The sequence below is a fragment of the Castor canadensis genome, chromosome 19 (genome assembly GCF_047511655.1).
Source record: "Castor canadensis chromosome 19, mCasCan1.hap1v2, whole genome shotgun sequence".
Classification (NCBI taxonomy): domain Eukaryota; kingdom Metazoa; phylum Chordata; class Mammalia; order Rodentia; family Castoridae; genus Castor; species Castor canadensis.
Window position 1 is genome coordinate 19,085,174 of NC_133404.1, and position 15,298 is coordinate 19,100,471.

Sequence of the window (15,298 nt, forward strand, 5' to 3'; positions counted from 1 at the left end):
TCTTCCTAAAAAATAGCAGTAACTTAAAATAGAAAGTGTCTGGGGTGGTGGTGTGAGCCGGTGGTGCCAGTTACTTTCAGAGGCTGAGGCTGGAGGATTATTTGAGCCCAGAAGTTTGAGATCAGTCTGGGAAGGGTAGTGAGACTGCATTTCAAAAAGAAAGGAAGAAGGAGAGAGAGGAGAAGAAAGAAGGAAGGAGAGAGGGAGGGAAAAGAAAAAAAACTAAACAACCAGCCCCAAAATTACTATCTGAAATTAGTTTGTTTACAGTATTGGGATAACTCTGTCCATGAGGTAGATTTCAGAGTGGGTCCAGCCTCATTCCTGGCATTAAAATAAGTGAAATTGTTGGGAGATTTAAAGATGTTAAAACATCTAGCAGAAAAAAGCATGTGGAAAAGCGTTCAGAGAGCTGCTGGGACTGGCCAGGGCCAGCACAGCACGGTAAGTACAGAAAGACTCTGATCTGCAGAATCAATTAACAGCCTCACATGGTGTGCAGACTGAAACTTCAGAAACCCATGTCTAAAGAGACAAGGCAAATGTGCATGCAGAGGTGACTAGATTTGCAACAGTTGTATTACTAAGAGCTAGTGTTCATAATCCAGTCAGCCCTCTCTATCTGTGGGATCCTCATCTGTGGATTCAACAGACCTTAAATCAAAATATGCAGGAAAAAAGAAACCACAGATATACCAAAAGTGTGCATTTTGTTCTTGTTGTTCTGAAAATAATACAATAGTATTTACATTCTATTAGTGTTTTTGTGTGTGTGTGTGTGTTTGGTATTGGGGTTTGAACTCAGGACCTATGCTTTGAACCACTCCACCAGCCCTTTTTTGTGATGGGTTTTTTTGAGATAGTGTCTTGAGAACTATTTGCCTGGGCTGGCTTCAAACCATGATCCTCCTGATCTCTGCCTCCTGAGTAGCTAGGATTACAGGCGTGAGCCACTGGTGCCCGGCTTCTATTAGAAGTCATCTAGAAATGATGTAAGGTATATGGGAAGAATTTGCTTAGGTTATACTACACTACATCTGAGCATCTGAGAATTTTGGTTTCCACTGGGGTCCTGGAACCAGTCCTCTGTGGAAACCAAGCTTTGACTGTCTTTTTTTTTTTTTTTTTTTTTTTTTATTCATATGTGCATACAAGGCTTGGTTCATTTCTCCCCCCTTGTTTGACTGTCTTTAAAAAGAAAAAGATAAATACTCTGTATTAAAAAAAAAGTTGAAATGAGTGACACTACACACACACACACACACTCACTTAATCAAAACACAGTAGACATCCTGCCTCATCAGCAACTAAAGAGAAATGAAATGACAGCAGCTTACCAGATGGGAAAAGGTTAAAGTACCAGCTCCTCCTGTGGAGAGTGACATTATCTCCAGTGCTACTGGCAGGAGAGTCTCTGGGCCCTGTGTGTGGGTAGGGGAAGGTAGGTTGTTGACATTCATCGACACTTAAGCATTCTCACTTGTGGAAAGTCAAATCTCCTATGGAAATAAATGAGACGGGAGCAAAGTGAAGGCTCACGGGTGATCAAAGGATGACGCCTTCCCCATCTGCTGATTACTTCGAGCTGGAGGCTCGGGGTTGGTGGGAGCAGTTGGCATGTGGGCCAGTCTGCCATACACACGGCTGTCCACGTGCCTGTGCCCTTCGAGAGGGAAGGTCAGCTGCTCTGTCTGGCATGAGGTCCACAGTCACATGGCTGACCTCATGCACCTCCTTTCTGCTCACAGCTGAGACTGGGTGAGGTGGTATTGGAGGATTTCAGAGCAGGATTGGAGGATCATGTGGGTCCCATTAGTTAGGGTGACTATTTCAGGCCTCGTGATGACAGCCAGGGGCATAGTATGCCAGACCTCATTGTCCTGAAATGTTATGTTCTAATTCTGCATTTCTTTTTTTTTTTCCTCTTTTTTGGCAAGTCTGGGATTTGAACTCAGGGGTTTGCACTTGCAAAGCAGGCTTTTTACCGCTTGAGCCACATCTCCAGCCCATCTTTTTTTAATATTAAGTGAGATCATTAGGTATATTTTTTGTACTGATTGTCAAGCTGAAGTCAGTTTCCAGGCTCATTCAACAAGCATTTACTGTGAACCGTGTTCTTGAATGTCTCTGGCTTCATCCAGGGGCGCAGTTCTCAGTAAGCACAGGGACAGGTGGGGCTTCAGGCTCCACAGAGCAGTCACTGGGCCCCCCCACGTGAGGCTGTGAGCACTGGCCAACACACGTGCAGGTGCACACTCTCAGGTTTGATATCCAGCCCAGGGGGGGCCAGTATGGCAGAGGGGCTGCAGAGAGCCAGGTTTGTCAATGATGAGGGTAGGACAATGTACCCAGCATGGAGGCTTCAAGCCACATGGCTGCCCTTGATTTCTCACCTGCAGAAGGGTCCTCAGTGGCACCTACCTGTCCCACAAGGGACAGGTGACACTGGCTGGCAATGGGACATAGGTTATAAGCAGTCCATGGAGACTGTTCCCCAAACCTTGAATGAAACCCTCCTCCCCTACATGTACTCTCTGGACCCCTAAAGAAGCCTATTTTTGTGTTCTCTGTGCTGCTGTTGAGTGGCTCTGGCAGCAGGAGCAGACCTGGCTGTGCCCAGCCAAACTTTCAGATTCAGGGAAGTCAAGGCCAAAACTGGTAAGACAAATGCCAGGAGATGGCCTGTGTCTGGAAAGATGTTACAACTGGATGTTTTAACGCATTCCTTTCCAACTTTCTGTACTTCAGAGTGAGATCCTTTTGCTTATCTTTTTGGTTGCCTTCCTTCCTCTCCCTATAAGATGGTGGTTTGAACTTGGCTGTGATAAGAGCATTTACACCTTGGAAATAGGCACTCACCCAAATCAGGGCTTTGTTTTTGGAGAGCAGTGTACTGGCACATACTTCCCACCTCCTCCACCCTCAGAAAGGGCAGTTCATGGGGTATCTTTTTGAAAAATTTGTTTCTATTTTATTTCAGTTTTGTTTTTGTAGTGCTGAGGTTTGAACTAAGGGCTTTGTGTATACTCTACCACTAAGGGACTATCAGTCCCTTGTTATTTTAATTGTGCATATTTATGAGGTAGTGTGACAATTTAACATGTATATAATATGTAATTATCAAATCACGGTGCTGTATCATTCCCATACTCTTTGGTCATTATAAATGTATTGAAATATCACACCATAACGCATAAATATAAATATGTCAAATTATTTTTGTGTTAATCAAAAAAATTTGTTTCATTTTGCTGGGGTTTGAATTCAGGACCTCATGCTTGCTAGGCAGATGCTATACCACGTGAGGCAGGCCCCCATTACTAAAGCCCTTTTTGTTCTTTTTCTTTTTAAATGCCAAGATAAGAAACAACTTATTATAGAGAGAAGAAAAATTTCTCATCCAAAATACGGAAACCAGTACAACTTTGCCACAGTCAATATGAATTGTATAAATTTACACCAGTTCATAATTTACTAAATAAAGGGTGACTAACAAAGTTCACAAAATAGATGGTGGTTTGTGGAAAATACTTTTACCCAATTAAGTACAAGGAAAGTTACAAACTAGACCTCCACTTTCTAAAAATAGGAAGTTTACTCAGTCTTAGAAAACTGTAAATAAGCTAGCAGATGTACAGAGAGATGGCTGGTGCTAATACCACAGTTGAGACAGTGTCTTTTTAAAACCTGTTGTCAAGGCAGATTCTGGCCACTTCCTACTTTCAAAGCCAAAAACACAATGCAGGGTCTGACCATTTCCCCAGGTCATGCTTACTAGTTTATCTTCATGTACATTTATTCATATTTAAGTGCCAGGTAAAAGTCTTGTAAAATGTCCAGTACTACCATGTTTAAAACGTTGAACTTTCCTACTGAGCTGCTAAAAAGGTTATTGATAACAATTTCAAGTGTAATAGCGAAAATTCCTCTGCAGGATCTACTACAGAGAAGCATTCTTTGAAATACAGAATTTCCTTAAAGGGGCTGATATAAAAATTTAGAAACTGAACCCATCCTTGGACTTTGCTCCCTAGCAAATAAAGTGAACTCACAGGCTATTAAATCATTGAAAGATACTGTCCAAACTATGGTACTGTTACTTAAAAAAAAATTGTACCATTCTGTCTTCATAGCTATGACATGGTCCATCTCCAAAAGCAAAAATCAAATTTATCCATCCATTATCAAATAGTCCACTCACAGACTGTCTGTCATTGTATTGTGGTTTTAGAAGGGCTTGTTCTGCCCAAGAGAAGTTCCTCCTTAGAGCTGATTCTGCTGTCTGTCACTTCTGTTTTGCTGTTGTTTTGAGTGCGCCCTCCTGCTGGTGAGGCTTCAGACAGATGGAGCCATTCTTTCTGATTCTGTAGGACACTTTGTAGGGGTCAACCCAGAGTGTGAGTGCACTTGGGAGAAGTCTGAGGACTCATTTTATGGTTGATGCGAATACATCATGGTTTTTCTGGAAACCAGTGTTGTTTATAATGTTCTGCCAGCAGCTCCTGCATATTCTGGCTCCTTTCTGCTTTAGTTATTTTTCAAATAGGGTCTTGTATTTTTTTGCCCAGGCTGTCATAGACCATGATCCTCCTACTTATGCCTCCCATGGAGCTGGGATTACAGGCGTGTACCACCACATACAGCTTTTTTGTTGAGATGTTGTCTCACTCACTTTTTGTCTGGCCTCAAACTGCAATCCTCCTAAGTAGCTGGGATTTCCAGTAAAAAATTTTACGTTTAAGGCAGTGATGTTCTTTTCATCACAATTGAGATATCCCCGACCAGAGGAAGGGGCCCTCTTTTCAATATCTCTGAACCATGGACAAGGGTGAGATTCCTCTCCTAAAAATGGGGCCTGGGTGATAACTGTAAAGATTGTGTTTTGAAAAATTATGTTCTCTAATCTTTTAGGGAATAATGTATTATTTAGCAATTTTTAAAGCTAATACAGTTCAGCAACTTCATACAAGTTCTAGTATTTGAATGTACAAGATTCTTATCTTTTAGAAACTCAAGATTAAATACTGGAAGGGGCTTGCTCCCACCCTGAGTACCGTGAAGACAACTCTAAAAGCCAGGGAAGTTGGGCCTTTTAGGAAAGGCAGGTTATCTATGCAGCTTATGGCTGTGTGACCTGCAGCTGTGGATGGCCAATTCCTAGGAAGAAGCCTTTTGAGGGCTGGTCTTAGAGCAGAGCTTGAGACCTCATTATTGTGTTTGTCCTGAAGTCCAGGTGTACCTGTGCATCCACTGTGGAGTTGAAGGCTTGAGAGACATGTTTTAGGTGAGTGCAGTGGCTCACACTGTTAATCCCAGCTACTTGGAAGATGTAGATCAGAATGGTTGTTGTTTTAGACCAGCCTTAGTAAAAAGTTAACAAGACCACATCTCAACAAACAGGCTGGATGTGGGTGGTGGCACACATCTATAATCTCAGCTATGCCAGAGGAATAGGTAGGAGGACCACAGGCCAACGCTGGCCTAGACAAAGAGCCTATCTGAAAAATAAAGAAAAACTGTGGGTGTGGCTTAAATGGTAGAGCTCCTGGCTAAGGTTGAGTTCAAACCCTATACCACCAAAAAAAAAGAATTAAAAAGACATTTTTATTCTCCAGGGTGCACAGGGAGGTAAGTTATGTCTGCTCCTTGTGACTCACCTTGAGGTGGCCTCCGCCCCATCACCTCAGTGATATCTCAGGGGCACTGGCACCTTAGGAGTCTGTGATGCAGGTGCCCTTTTAGGAGAAAGACTAATATTTATTTATTTATTTTTATTTTATATTTTATTCACAGTACTGGATGGTTGAACTCAGGAGCTTATGCTTACAAGATAGGTGCTCTACCACTGGAGCCACATCTCCACCCCATTTTGCTTTGGTTATTTTTGAGATAAGATCTCACTTTTTCCTGGGCTGCCTGGACCATGATCCAGTTTTTTGTTTGTTTGTTTCCCCTTGTAGCTGGGATCACAGGCACATGCCACCATGCCCAGCTTTTTCCATTGAGATGGGGTCTCAATCAACTTATGTTTTTGCCCCATCTGCCCTTGAACCATGATCCTTCTGATCTCAGCCTCCCAAGTAGCTAGGATTACAGGCATGAGCCACTGTGCCCAACAAGATGACTTGAATTTAATCATGTTTTTAATGTAAGCAGCTGTGACTGAAATTGGACCTCACTGAGGGAGATTTTAAGCCTCACTTTGAGAAATTCTGTTTATATAATTTATATATATATATTTTTTGAGATACTGGGGCTTGAACTCAGGTCCTACACCTTGAGCCACTCCACCAGCCCATTTTTGTGATGGGTTTTTTTCAAGATAGGGTCTTGTGGAACTGTTTGCCCAGGCTATCTTCGAACCACATTTCTCCTGATCTCTGCTTCCTGAGTAGCTAGGAATACAGGTGTGAGCCACCAGCACCTGACCTAATTTATATTCTTATAAACTAAATCCAGGAGTTTTTTAGATTGTTTGAACTGTTGTACAAGTGGTGTTGATGTTGACTGTTCATCTTGTACATATTGGATAATACTTTTTCAAGGAACCTCCCCTAATAAAAGGCCAGATGCCAAAACAATATGACATCAGAGTTGAGTAGAGGATTCAAAACAGGCAGGCTTTGTGCTTGCAATGAGATTCCTTCTGCTGCAGTGTCATTTATAGTGTTTGTATTGTGTGACTATGGAATATGCAGGAATCCAAAGACCTGATGATTCACTTATAAGTAATGAACTAGGGCATATGTCTGATGGGAATAAAACTGACTTGGATGAGTGACCCAGAGGTTCTCATGGAATGCTTGCTCTACAGAAGACTCTCCTGCGGGCATTACTAGTATTCTCTTTCCTGTAAGATAAGTAAGATTATCCCCAACTGAAGACACAGAGAAGCCAAGTGACATGGCTAGTGAACGTCAAGCCGGCTGTGGGCCTCTTGTTAGCAAGGCCAGATCCTCTGCATCAGATGTAGTCGGACAGCTGAGTCTTGAGCTGACCTGGGAAGCAGGCCGTCCACAGTACTTCCCTTCTTGGAGCCTTAACTATTTTAAATGCGGCATTTATACTTTGCCCTTCCCAGAAATAAAACCTCCTCCCCCTCCCTCTGAGTGGTTACATCGTATCTGCTGTGGTACTGCAGTCATATTGTCTCTGGGATGCACCACTTTTAAGGTTCGCCCACTCCACAAGGAAGTCAGACGCTCACGGATAGTGATGGGCTGGACCAACTGTCTATTGAGCTATGACTCTTCTGACAGTCACAGGCCCACAGCGGCAGCTCTGGGACTGAATGTTGGCACTTGTAACATAACTAGATTTCACTAATGATTTTCAAGTGGTTTTGGTTTGGTTTTTTGTTTTGTTTTGTTTTCCTGGTTGTTTTTCAAGCAGTGAACCTGTTATCAAGCAAAAGTCATACACAGAATCCCAGCATTTAGAGCATGGTGGTGGAGCTTTGAGCAGGGGATACAGGAGGAGGTTGTGTGACCTGATGATTTGTATGTGGTTCTTCAAAGTCTGGAGGGGTTAAGGGGTTGGCACCACACAGGCACCTGCCAGGGTCTCAATTCTTTGGTATTGTCCAGTGTGGTCACACTTAGATTCCTCATCACCACCCACATATCTGATGCCTTGAAGGACCCTCAGGGCCCAGAGTCAGTTATGCTTATGGCTCCAGTTTATTCAGCAAAGGACAAAGCAGGGTCCAAAAGGGGAAAAGACACATCAGATGGAGGCTGGAGTAGCCAGGCACAGGCTTCCAGAGTCTTCCCTCGGTGGGTTGCACAAGATTTTCAGTGTGTTTCTGCACAGGGAAAAGTGGCCACATGAACATTCAGATCAGAGGCATGCCACTTTTGTGACCACCCACGACTTTTGAAACCCCTAGAGAGAAAGCCATTATTACCGTAAATCATTCTGTTTACACAAATGACCTGGACAAGCTTATATAGCATGCTGGTGAGAGGTCCCAGGTTTAGAAAACCTTATCAGTCATTAATACAAGGAGCAGTTAGGGAGTAAGTTACCAGGAGCTTCAAGCAGGTCCTCCTGAAGATGTGTGGGAGCTGAGCAACTAGGTGCGCTGTGCTTTTTCCTGTACATGCTCTAATGTGGCTCTTGTGTATGCACATGAAATACCAAAGCCAATTATAAGGAAAAGGACCTAAAATTCAAAGTGGTAAAATGTTGACAACAGTGGACTATGGTAAATGATGTATATTTAATTAATACCTAGAGCAACCACTGAAAATATCTATGTGAAAACACACTCAAAAATAATACAGGTAAACCAAAATGGGATTCTAAAAATTTTCTTGGTGACCCACAGAAAGGCAGGAAGAATGAAACAGAGGAATGGAAAGCAAGGAACAGGCAGAAAATAAAGAGGAAAATAGTAGGCTTAAGTCCTACAACAGCAGTGATTACATTATGTGTGGATGTATTAAGTGTAATCCAAATACAGTGAAAAGACAGATTGGAGGAGTGGATTAAAAATTGTAATTTGGGACTGGGAGTGCAATTAGTCATAAAAAGTGTGCACAGCCTGCCCAAGGCCCAGGATTCAACCTTCAGTACCCAAAACAGTAGTGATGGATGATGGTGACGATGATAAAACTTGGCTCAGCCATATGCTATAGGTGAAAGTAAAAGAACAGAAAATACCATGTAAGCATTAATCAGAAGGAAACAGGAGTAGCTGTGTTAAGATCAAGTGCAGTTCAGAGCAGAGGACATTACCAGGGACATGTGAACAAAGGGTCAAACCACCAAGAAAACAGCAGTCCTAAATGTTTAGCATCAAACAACAGAGTTTTCATACTTAAAGCAAAAATGATAGAAATGAAAAGAGAAATGAACAGCTGCATACTTATACCTGAGGACTTCAGCTCTCCCTTCTGTAACTGGTACATATAGTAGACAAAATCAACAACAGTAGAGAAGGACTGAACCACACCATCAACCAGCATGGTGGGACTGACCCACAACCGTGTGTAGGGTGCACACTTTTTTCAAATGCCATCAAGCTTTCGCCAAGATAGACCATGTTCTGAGTCACAAAAGAAACTGCAACAAAATTAAAAGAATTGAAATAATGCCGAGTGTTCTTGACCACAAACTGGAAACCAGAAACAACAAAAAAGATTTCCAAGCACTTGGAAATTTAGCATGCTTCTAAATAATCCATGGATCAAAGAGGAAGTGTCAAGGGATTTTTTTTAAATACATTAAGCTGAATATGAGTGTAACATATCAAAATACATAGGATATTGCTGAAGAAGTGCTGAGGGGGAATCAATAACACTGAATGCTCACCATGGAGGTCTCCCTGCTCTCTGCACTGGTGTCCCCTCCTACATGAAATGCTCTCCTCACTTTCCTTGCCTTCTACCCTAAGGGACTACTCTTCCTAGCTCCTGAGCACTCTGCCTCCCTAAGTGGGCAACTTGCACTGCCCATCAGGTTTTGCTTTTGGACCTTCCATAAGTGGAAGACGTCCATACCAGTAAGGACAGTGTATTTTACAAGGAAAATCACTGGGTTTCTTCATCTAAGGGTGGTGTGTATGTTGAGTGCATCTTCATGCAGTGGACTTTCATCCATGTGTGCATAGGGACCATGTTGAAAACTGTCTCCTGTTCCCCAGGCCTTAAACCTGGCCTACTCCAGCATTTATGGCAGCTACCGGAACTTCGTGGGGCCACCACACTTCCAAGTCATCTGCCGGCTGTTAGGCTACCAGGGCATTGCAGTGGTCATGGAGGAGCTGCTGAAGGTTGTCAAGAGCCTGGTGAGTTTCCCTTGAAGGAGCTTCTCTCACAAGGCATGAATGCCCTGGGGCAGAACCAACTAGGGAGGCTTTGCTTTCTGCCTGGGGTGTGAGTCTCCTAACAGATGAATGACTAGTTTAGCTTCAAACAATTTTCATACATTGATGTCTCTCCCATTTTTCTTAATTCAAGAGAATGGATTCACAGAGTGCAGAAGAACACACCTGAGATCCAGCTGCTCAGGAAGCAGAAGCAGGAGTACTGCTTGAACTTAGGAGTTCAGGGCCAGTGTGGGCAGCATAGCAAGAACATGTCCCTTTAAAAAAAGGAAAAAAAATCGTGAAGACAGTGGATCTAAGTTACTTTAACTGATTCATAGAAAGTATTTAATAGCCAAAATACTGTTTTCCTTAGAATATTGCTCTTTATATGCAGAAGTCTGTGCCCACAGGCCAAGCACAGTGGCTCATGCTGTATAATCCCACTCACTTGGGAGGCAGAGATTAGAAGGATCACAGTAAAGCCAGCCAAGGAAAAAAAGTTAGTGAAACCCTATCTTAGCAAAAAATAAAAATAAAAAATAAACTGGGTGTGGTGGCATATTTGTATAATCCCAATGACTCAGGAGGTTTAGTAAGAGGATCTCTGTGCAACCTAGTCCTGACAAAAGGAACACCTATCTAAAAAAGTAACATAAACCTTCCCCTTCCCCCCAAAAAAAGTCTCCCACCTGTAAAGGACTACCACTGTTGCCCCAGACTTGTAGAAGATGGAAGACAAGTCAGAAGCCAAGAGGCTGGGTTGGAGAGACCATGGCCTCAGTTTGCTTTCTCCCATCTTCTTGTGTTCCTGTGGTCAGATGTCTGGAAGGGCGCAATTCTACAAAGACTCCTGTTTCCATTTGTGAAATGCGAATATATATAAAACAGATTTTAAGGAAATATTTGTATTGGGGAAATGGAGTAGAATGTGTTTTCCATGAAGAACTGCAAGTCCTTAGAGATGCAGAGGTGTCATGGTGGATGAGCAGGAGTAACAGAAGGGGCCATGGCTCACAAAAACCACCGTGAGATGACTCCTGTTACATCAGAGGGGCTGGGTAGGGTTAATTAGTGAGGCTGGTGGTATATTAGACCTTTCACTGGATGGGCAAAGGTTACATAACATGACTAAACGATTCATGTGTGCAGGTATCTAACTTCAGACTGAGGTCAACTTGTGCATATGCCCATTGGTATAGGAACTGTATAGTCATTAGTTTGAAACAGAAAATGATATCCTTTGTAGGCGACTGTGGACTTTTTTTTTGTTCATTATTTCTGTTATTTATGAAGAGAACTTTAAAATCTTTAATCTTTTCTCTGTATTTTAATAATCTTTTGAGGTTCTGGGGATTGAACTCAGGGCCTAACGTATGCTAAGCAAGTGCTCTTCTACTGAGCTACACACCCATTCTTTCTTATTTTAACATTTTTTCTGTAAGTGAGTGCATTTCTTTAGGTTTTTTCATTGCCAACTGTAGATTTTCATGTTACCAAGATTTGTACTCTAGTCTGGGGGAAATTTGAAACAGAATTTGTGGCCATCTAATTAGAGCAGCAATCCACCAGGGATATGTTACAGTTATGAATTTAATATTAAAGCAGAGGCTGACAGAATTCTAAGAAGTTGATAAATCTACAGCTGTATAGGTCAAGATTAAAAATTAATTAAAATGTAAAGAGTTTTGGTCATTTGCACAGCTTACTCAGTCCCTGCCTCAACCCCAGCTGGGAATTCTGCCCTGAAATACTTGGTAAATTAGCAGTCATCAGGATTACTGACCTCACTGTGGCTGAGCACAAAAGTGACACCATCTAGCCTGGAAGCTGCACCACACCCATTAGAGGAATGCTGAAATCATCCTGTGGGAATGACGGTTCCTTGGAGTTGCTGGTACCCTTGATATTGACAATGCATCTGTGTAGGAGACATGTGGTGATCCAAGGTCTAATGCCCTCCTCCCTGTCACACACCGAGGCCACTTGCATCTTGGAAAGGGTGCTGTGTTTAGAGCATAAATTTAATCAGCTGTGTAAAGAGGTTGCTCTTTCCACATTTATGGCTGGGATTCCCCAACCCAAGTGAATCTTCAGTCTTGATCATTACTGTGTGTTTTACTAACAGACTTATTTTCAGAACACTAGCCACAGCCCTTCAGGAGAGCAGGCTGGTGGCTGACGGATCCTGTGTCTCTCACAGCTGCAAGGCACAATCCTGCAGTACGTGAAGACGCTGATGGAGGTGATGCCCAAGATCTGCCGCCTGCCCCGGCATGAGTATGGCTCTCCTGGTGAGTGGGTGTCTCCCCTCGATGTGGTGGAGCCCATGATGGCACTAGGGACAGGAGGGAAAGGCCAGCCCCTAGACCATAACAGAGGAAATCAGGGTGGAATTTATGGAGAAGAATTAGATTTTCCTTCCCTGAGAAGAGATAAGGATGCCCAAATCAGAGCTTGCTTGTTCAGAGTAGATCAAACAAGTGAAGCTTACAACTGGGAAGCAGGCAAGTGTGAGGGAAGGTGTATTGGAAGTCACTGTTGGCAGATGAGGAAGTTGAAGAACCCCATAGCAGCCAGCGAGAGTTAGACATTGAGGGGTAACAGGTCTTTGTCCCCAAATCTTCCATAAAAAAATTCACCCACCAAAGAGGGCAAGGAATCTGACTCCCAGGCCCTACTGCCCTCCTGGGCTTAATGGGGACTAATCCTCAGAGGCAGCCACATAGAAAGGATCCTGGTCCTGCTTCTTTCCCCTGCTTCCTGCTACTCTTCCTACCTCTAGACCTCTGGTAAACATTTCCCCCCTGGTTCTATCCCGTCCTGCTTATAGGCTCCTAGGGCATTGAGCTGAGCCAGTCCACATGGCTTACTGCAGATCAATCTTGGACTATCCAAATAAATATCTAATGGATCTCCAGAATATTACTTCATGATAAAACTGGGCTGTAGGAACCTTTGTCACTTTTTCTTTCTCTTTTTATTATATTTATATGTGCATACAATGTTTGAGTCATTTCTCCCCACTTCTCCCTGCTCCCTCCCTTACCCCCTCTTCCCCCCACCACCCCCTCGCTACCAGGCAGAAACTATTTTGCCCTTATCTCTACTTTTGTTGAAGAGAGAGTATAAGCAATAATAGGAAGGACCAAGGGTTTTTGCTGGTTGAGATAAGGATAGCTACACAGGGAGTTGACTTGCATTGATTTCCTGTGCATGTGTGTTACCTTCTAGGTTAATTCTTTTTGATCTAACCTTTTCTCTAGTTCCTGGTCCCCTTCTCCTGTTGGCCTCAGTTGCTTTAAAGTATCTGCTTTAGTTTCTCTGCGTTGAGGGCAACAAATGCTATCTAGATTTTTGGGTGACTTAGCTATCCTCATACCTCCGTTGTGTGCTCTCGCTTTATCATGTGATCAAAGTCCAATTCCCTTGTTGTGTTTGCCCTTGATCTAATGTCGGCATATGAGAGAGAACATACGATTTTTGGTCTTTTGGGCCAGGCTAACCTCACTCAGAATGATGTTCTTCAGTTTCATCCATTTACCAGCGAATGATAACATTTCGTTCTTCTTCATGGCTGCATAAAATTCCATTGTGTATAGATACCACATTTTCTTAATCCATTCGTCAGTAGTGGGGCATCTTGGCTGTTTCCATAACTTGGCTATTGTGAATAGTGCCGCAATAAACATGGGTGTGCAGGTGCCTCTGGAGTAACCTGTGTCACATTCTTTTGGGTATATCCGCAAGAGTGGTATTGCTGGATCAAATGGTAGATCAATGTTTAGCCTTTTAAGTAGCCTCCAAATTTTTTTCCAAAGTGGTTGTACTAGTTTACATTCCCACTAGCAGTGTAAGAGGGAGGAACCTTTGTCACTTAAAATGGCCTTTTATCTCATAGTGTTCTTTTGAAAGCTGGTATATGAATTACTTTTGTGTTACTGTGACCAAATACCTGAGAAAAGCAACTTAAGGGAGGAAGAATTTATTTTGATACATGGTTTCAGAAGGCTCCATCCTTGCTACTTGCCTCTGTTTTGGGCCTGTTTTGTGAGGTAAAATATCATGGTGGTTTGAGTGTGTGAAGGAGGAGGCTATTTACTTCATGGTAGACAGAAAGCAGAGAAATTCAGAATGTGAGGAGACTCTAAGGCAAGATGTAGCCCCCAAGGCCTACCACCCCAGCCAGCTATTTCCTCCAACGAGGCCCCATCTCCTACCTTTCACAGCCTCCCAATAATGCCATCTTGTAAATCTATCACAAGATTAATCCATTCTTTAGGGTTAGGGTTATTTAAATTCAAGATCCATTTTGAGTTAGTTCTTGTACCCATGAGGTGTGGGTGGAGGTTCATTTATAAACCTGTGACTGTCCAGTTACTCCAGCTCCACTTACTGAAAAGACTATCCATCTCTCTTCTATTGCTTTTGTTCTTCTTAAAAAGTTAATTGGAGATTCTCTGTTCTGTTCCATTGACTACATGTCTATCTCTCCACCACTGCCAGACTACCTTGAATACTGTAGGTATATCGCAAATGTTCATATTGAAAAGAGTGACCACATGTTTCACTTAATTCACTATTTCAAAATTGTTCTGGCTATTCTGCGGGCTTTGTCTTTCCACATATATTTTAGTATACCCTTCTAGTCCATGAATATGGGTACAACTCTTGATTTATTTTGATCTTCTTTGATTAAAAAGATTCATCACATTGATCCCGTACATATTTTGCTAAATTTTTACAGTTTATTTTTACACTAACTTTATAGTGTTTCATTTCCTTTGGAGCAATTTTTTAATGGCATAGAGTTTTCATTTATTCTTTGTCAGTACATATAAATGCAATTAATATTTGTATGTTAATCTTGTGTCCCATTATTTTGCTGAACTTACTAATTGTAGGAGTTTTTGTTTTATTAAAAATATAATCCTTCAGGTTTTATATGTAGACTTTATGTTGTTTGTAGTGGGGGCTGTTTTATTTCTTCCTTTCTGATCTGTTTTTTTAAATTTTCATTTATTGCCTTATTGCAGTGGGTAAAAAGAAGGTGATGAGAGTGGATATCTTTGCCTTGTTCCCAACTATAAAGGGGAAGTCTTCAGACTTCTATCATTAAATAAGATATTAGCTGTGAATGTTTTGTAGGGGCTGTTTATGAGATTGAGGAAATTCCTTTCTTTTCCTATTAGACTGAGAATTTTTGCAATCTTCAGGTGTTGACTTTTGGCAATGCCTCTTCTGTGTCAAGAGATATGATTATATAGTTTGTCTTCATTAGCTGTTTGATGGATTATGTTGAATTTATTTTAGAATATGGGACCAATGTTGTAATACTGGAATAAATCTTTTTTTTCCCTAATGTACTTATTACAGTAATTCAGTTTTGTCAGCACTGCTTTAGCTTTATCCTACAGATTTTGATTTTGATCTATTGTATTTCAGTTTCATTTAGTTTTTTTCTATTAAGTTTTTCCTTCAGACTTCCTC

The 15,298-nt window shown here is 42.0% G+C and overlaps 1 protein-coding gene across 2 annotated transcripts in view; it reads left to right on the forward strand.

The window, feature by feature from the left end:
• Cyfip1 (cytoplasmic FMR1 interacting protein 1) overlaps positions 1 to 15,298 on the forward strand; it is a 95,276-nt gene that overhangs the window by 68,780 nt on the left and 11,198 nt on the right. For both annotated transcript variants that reach the window (XM_074061865.1, XM_074061864.1), the window contains exons 25-26: positions 9,647 to 9,790; positions 12,012 to 12,102. In XM_074061865.1, the coding sequence (XP_073917966.1) occupies positions 9,647 to 9,790; positions 12,012 to 12,102 (235 nt within the window). The remainder of the gene's footprint in view (positions 1 to 9,646; positions 9,791 to 12,011; positions 12,103 to 15,298) is intronic.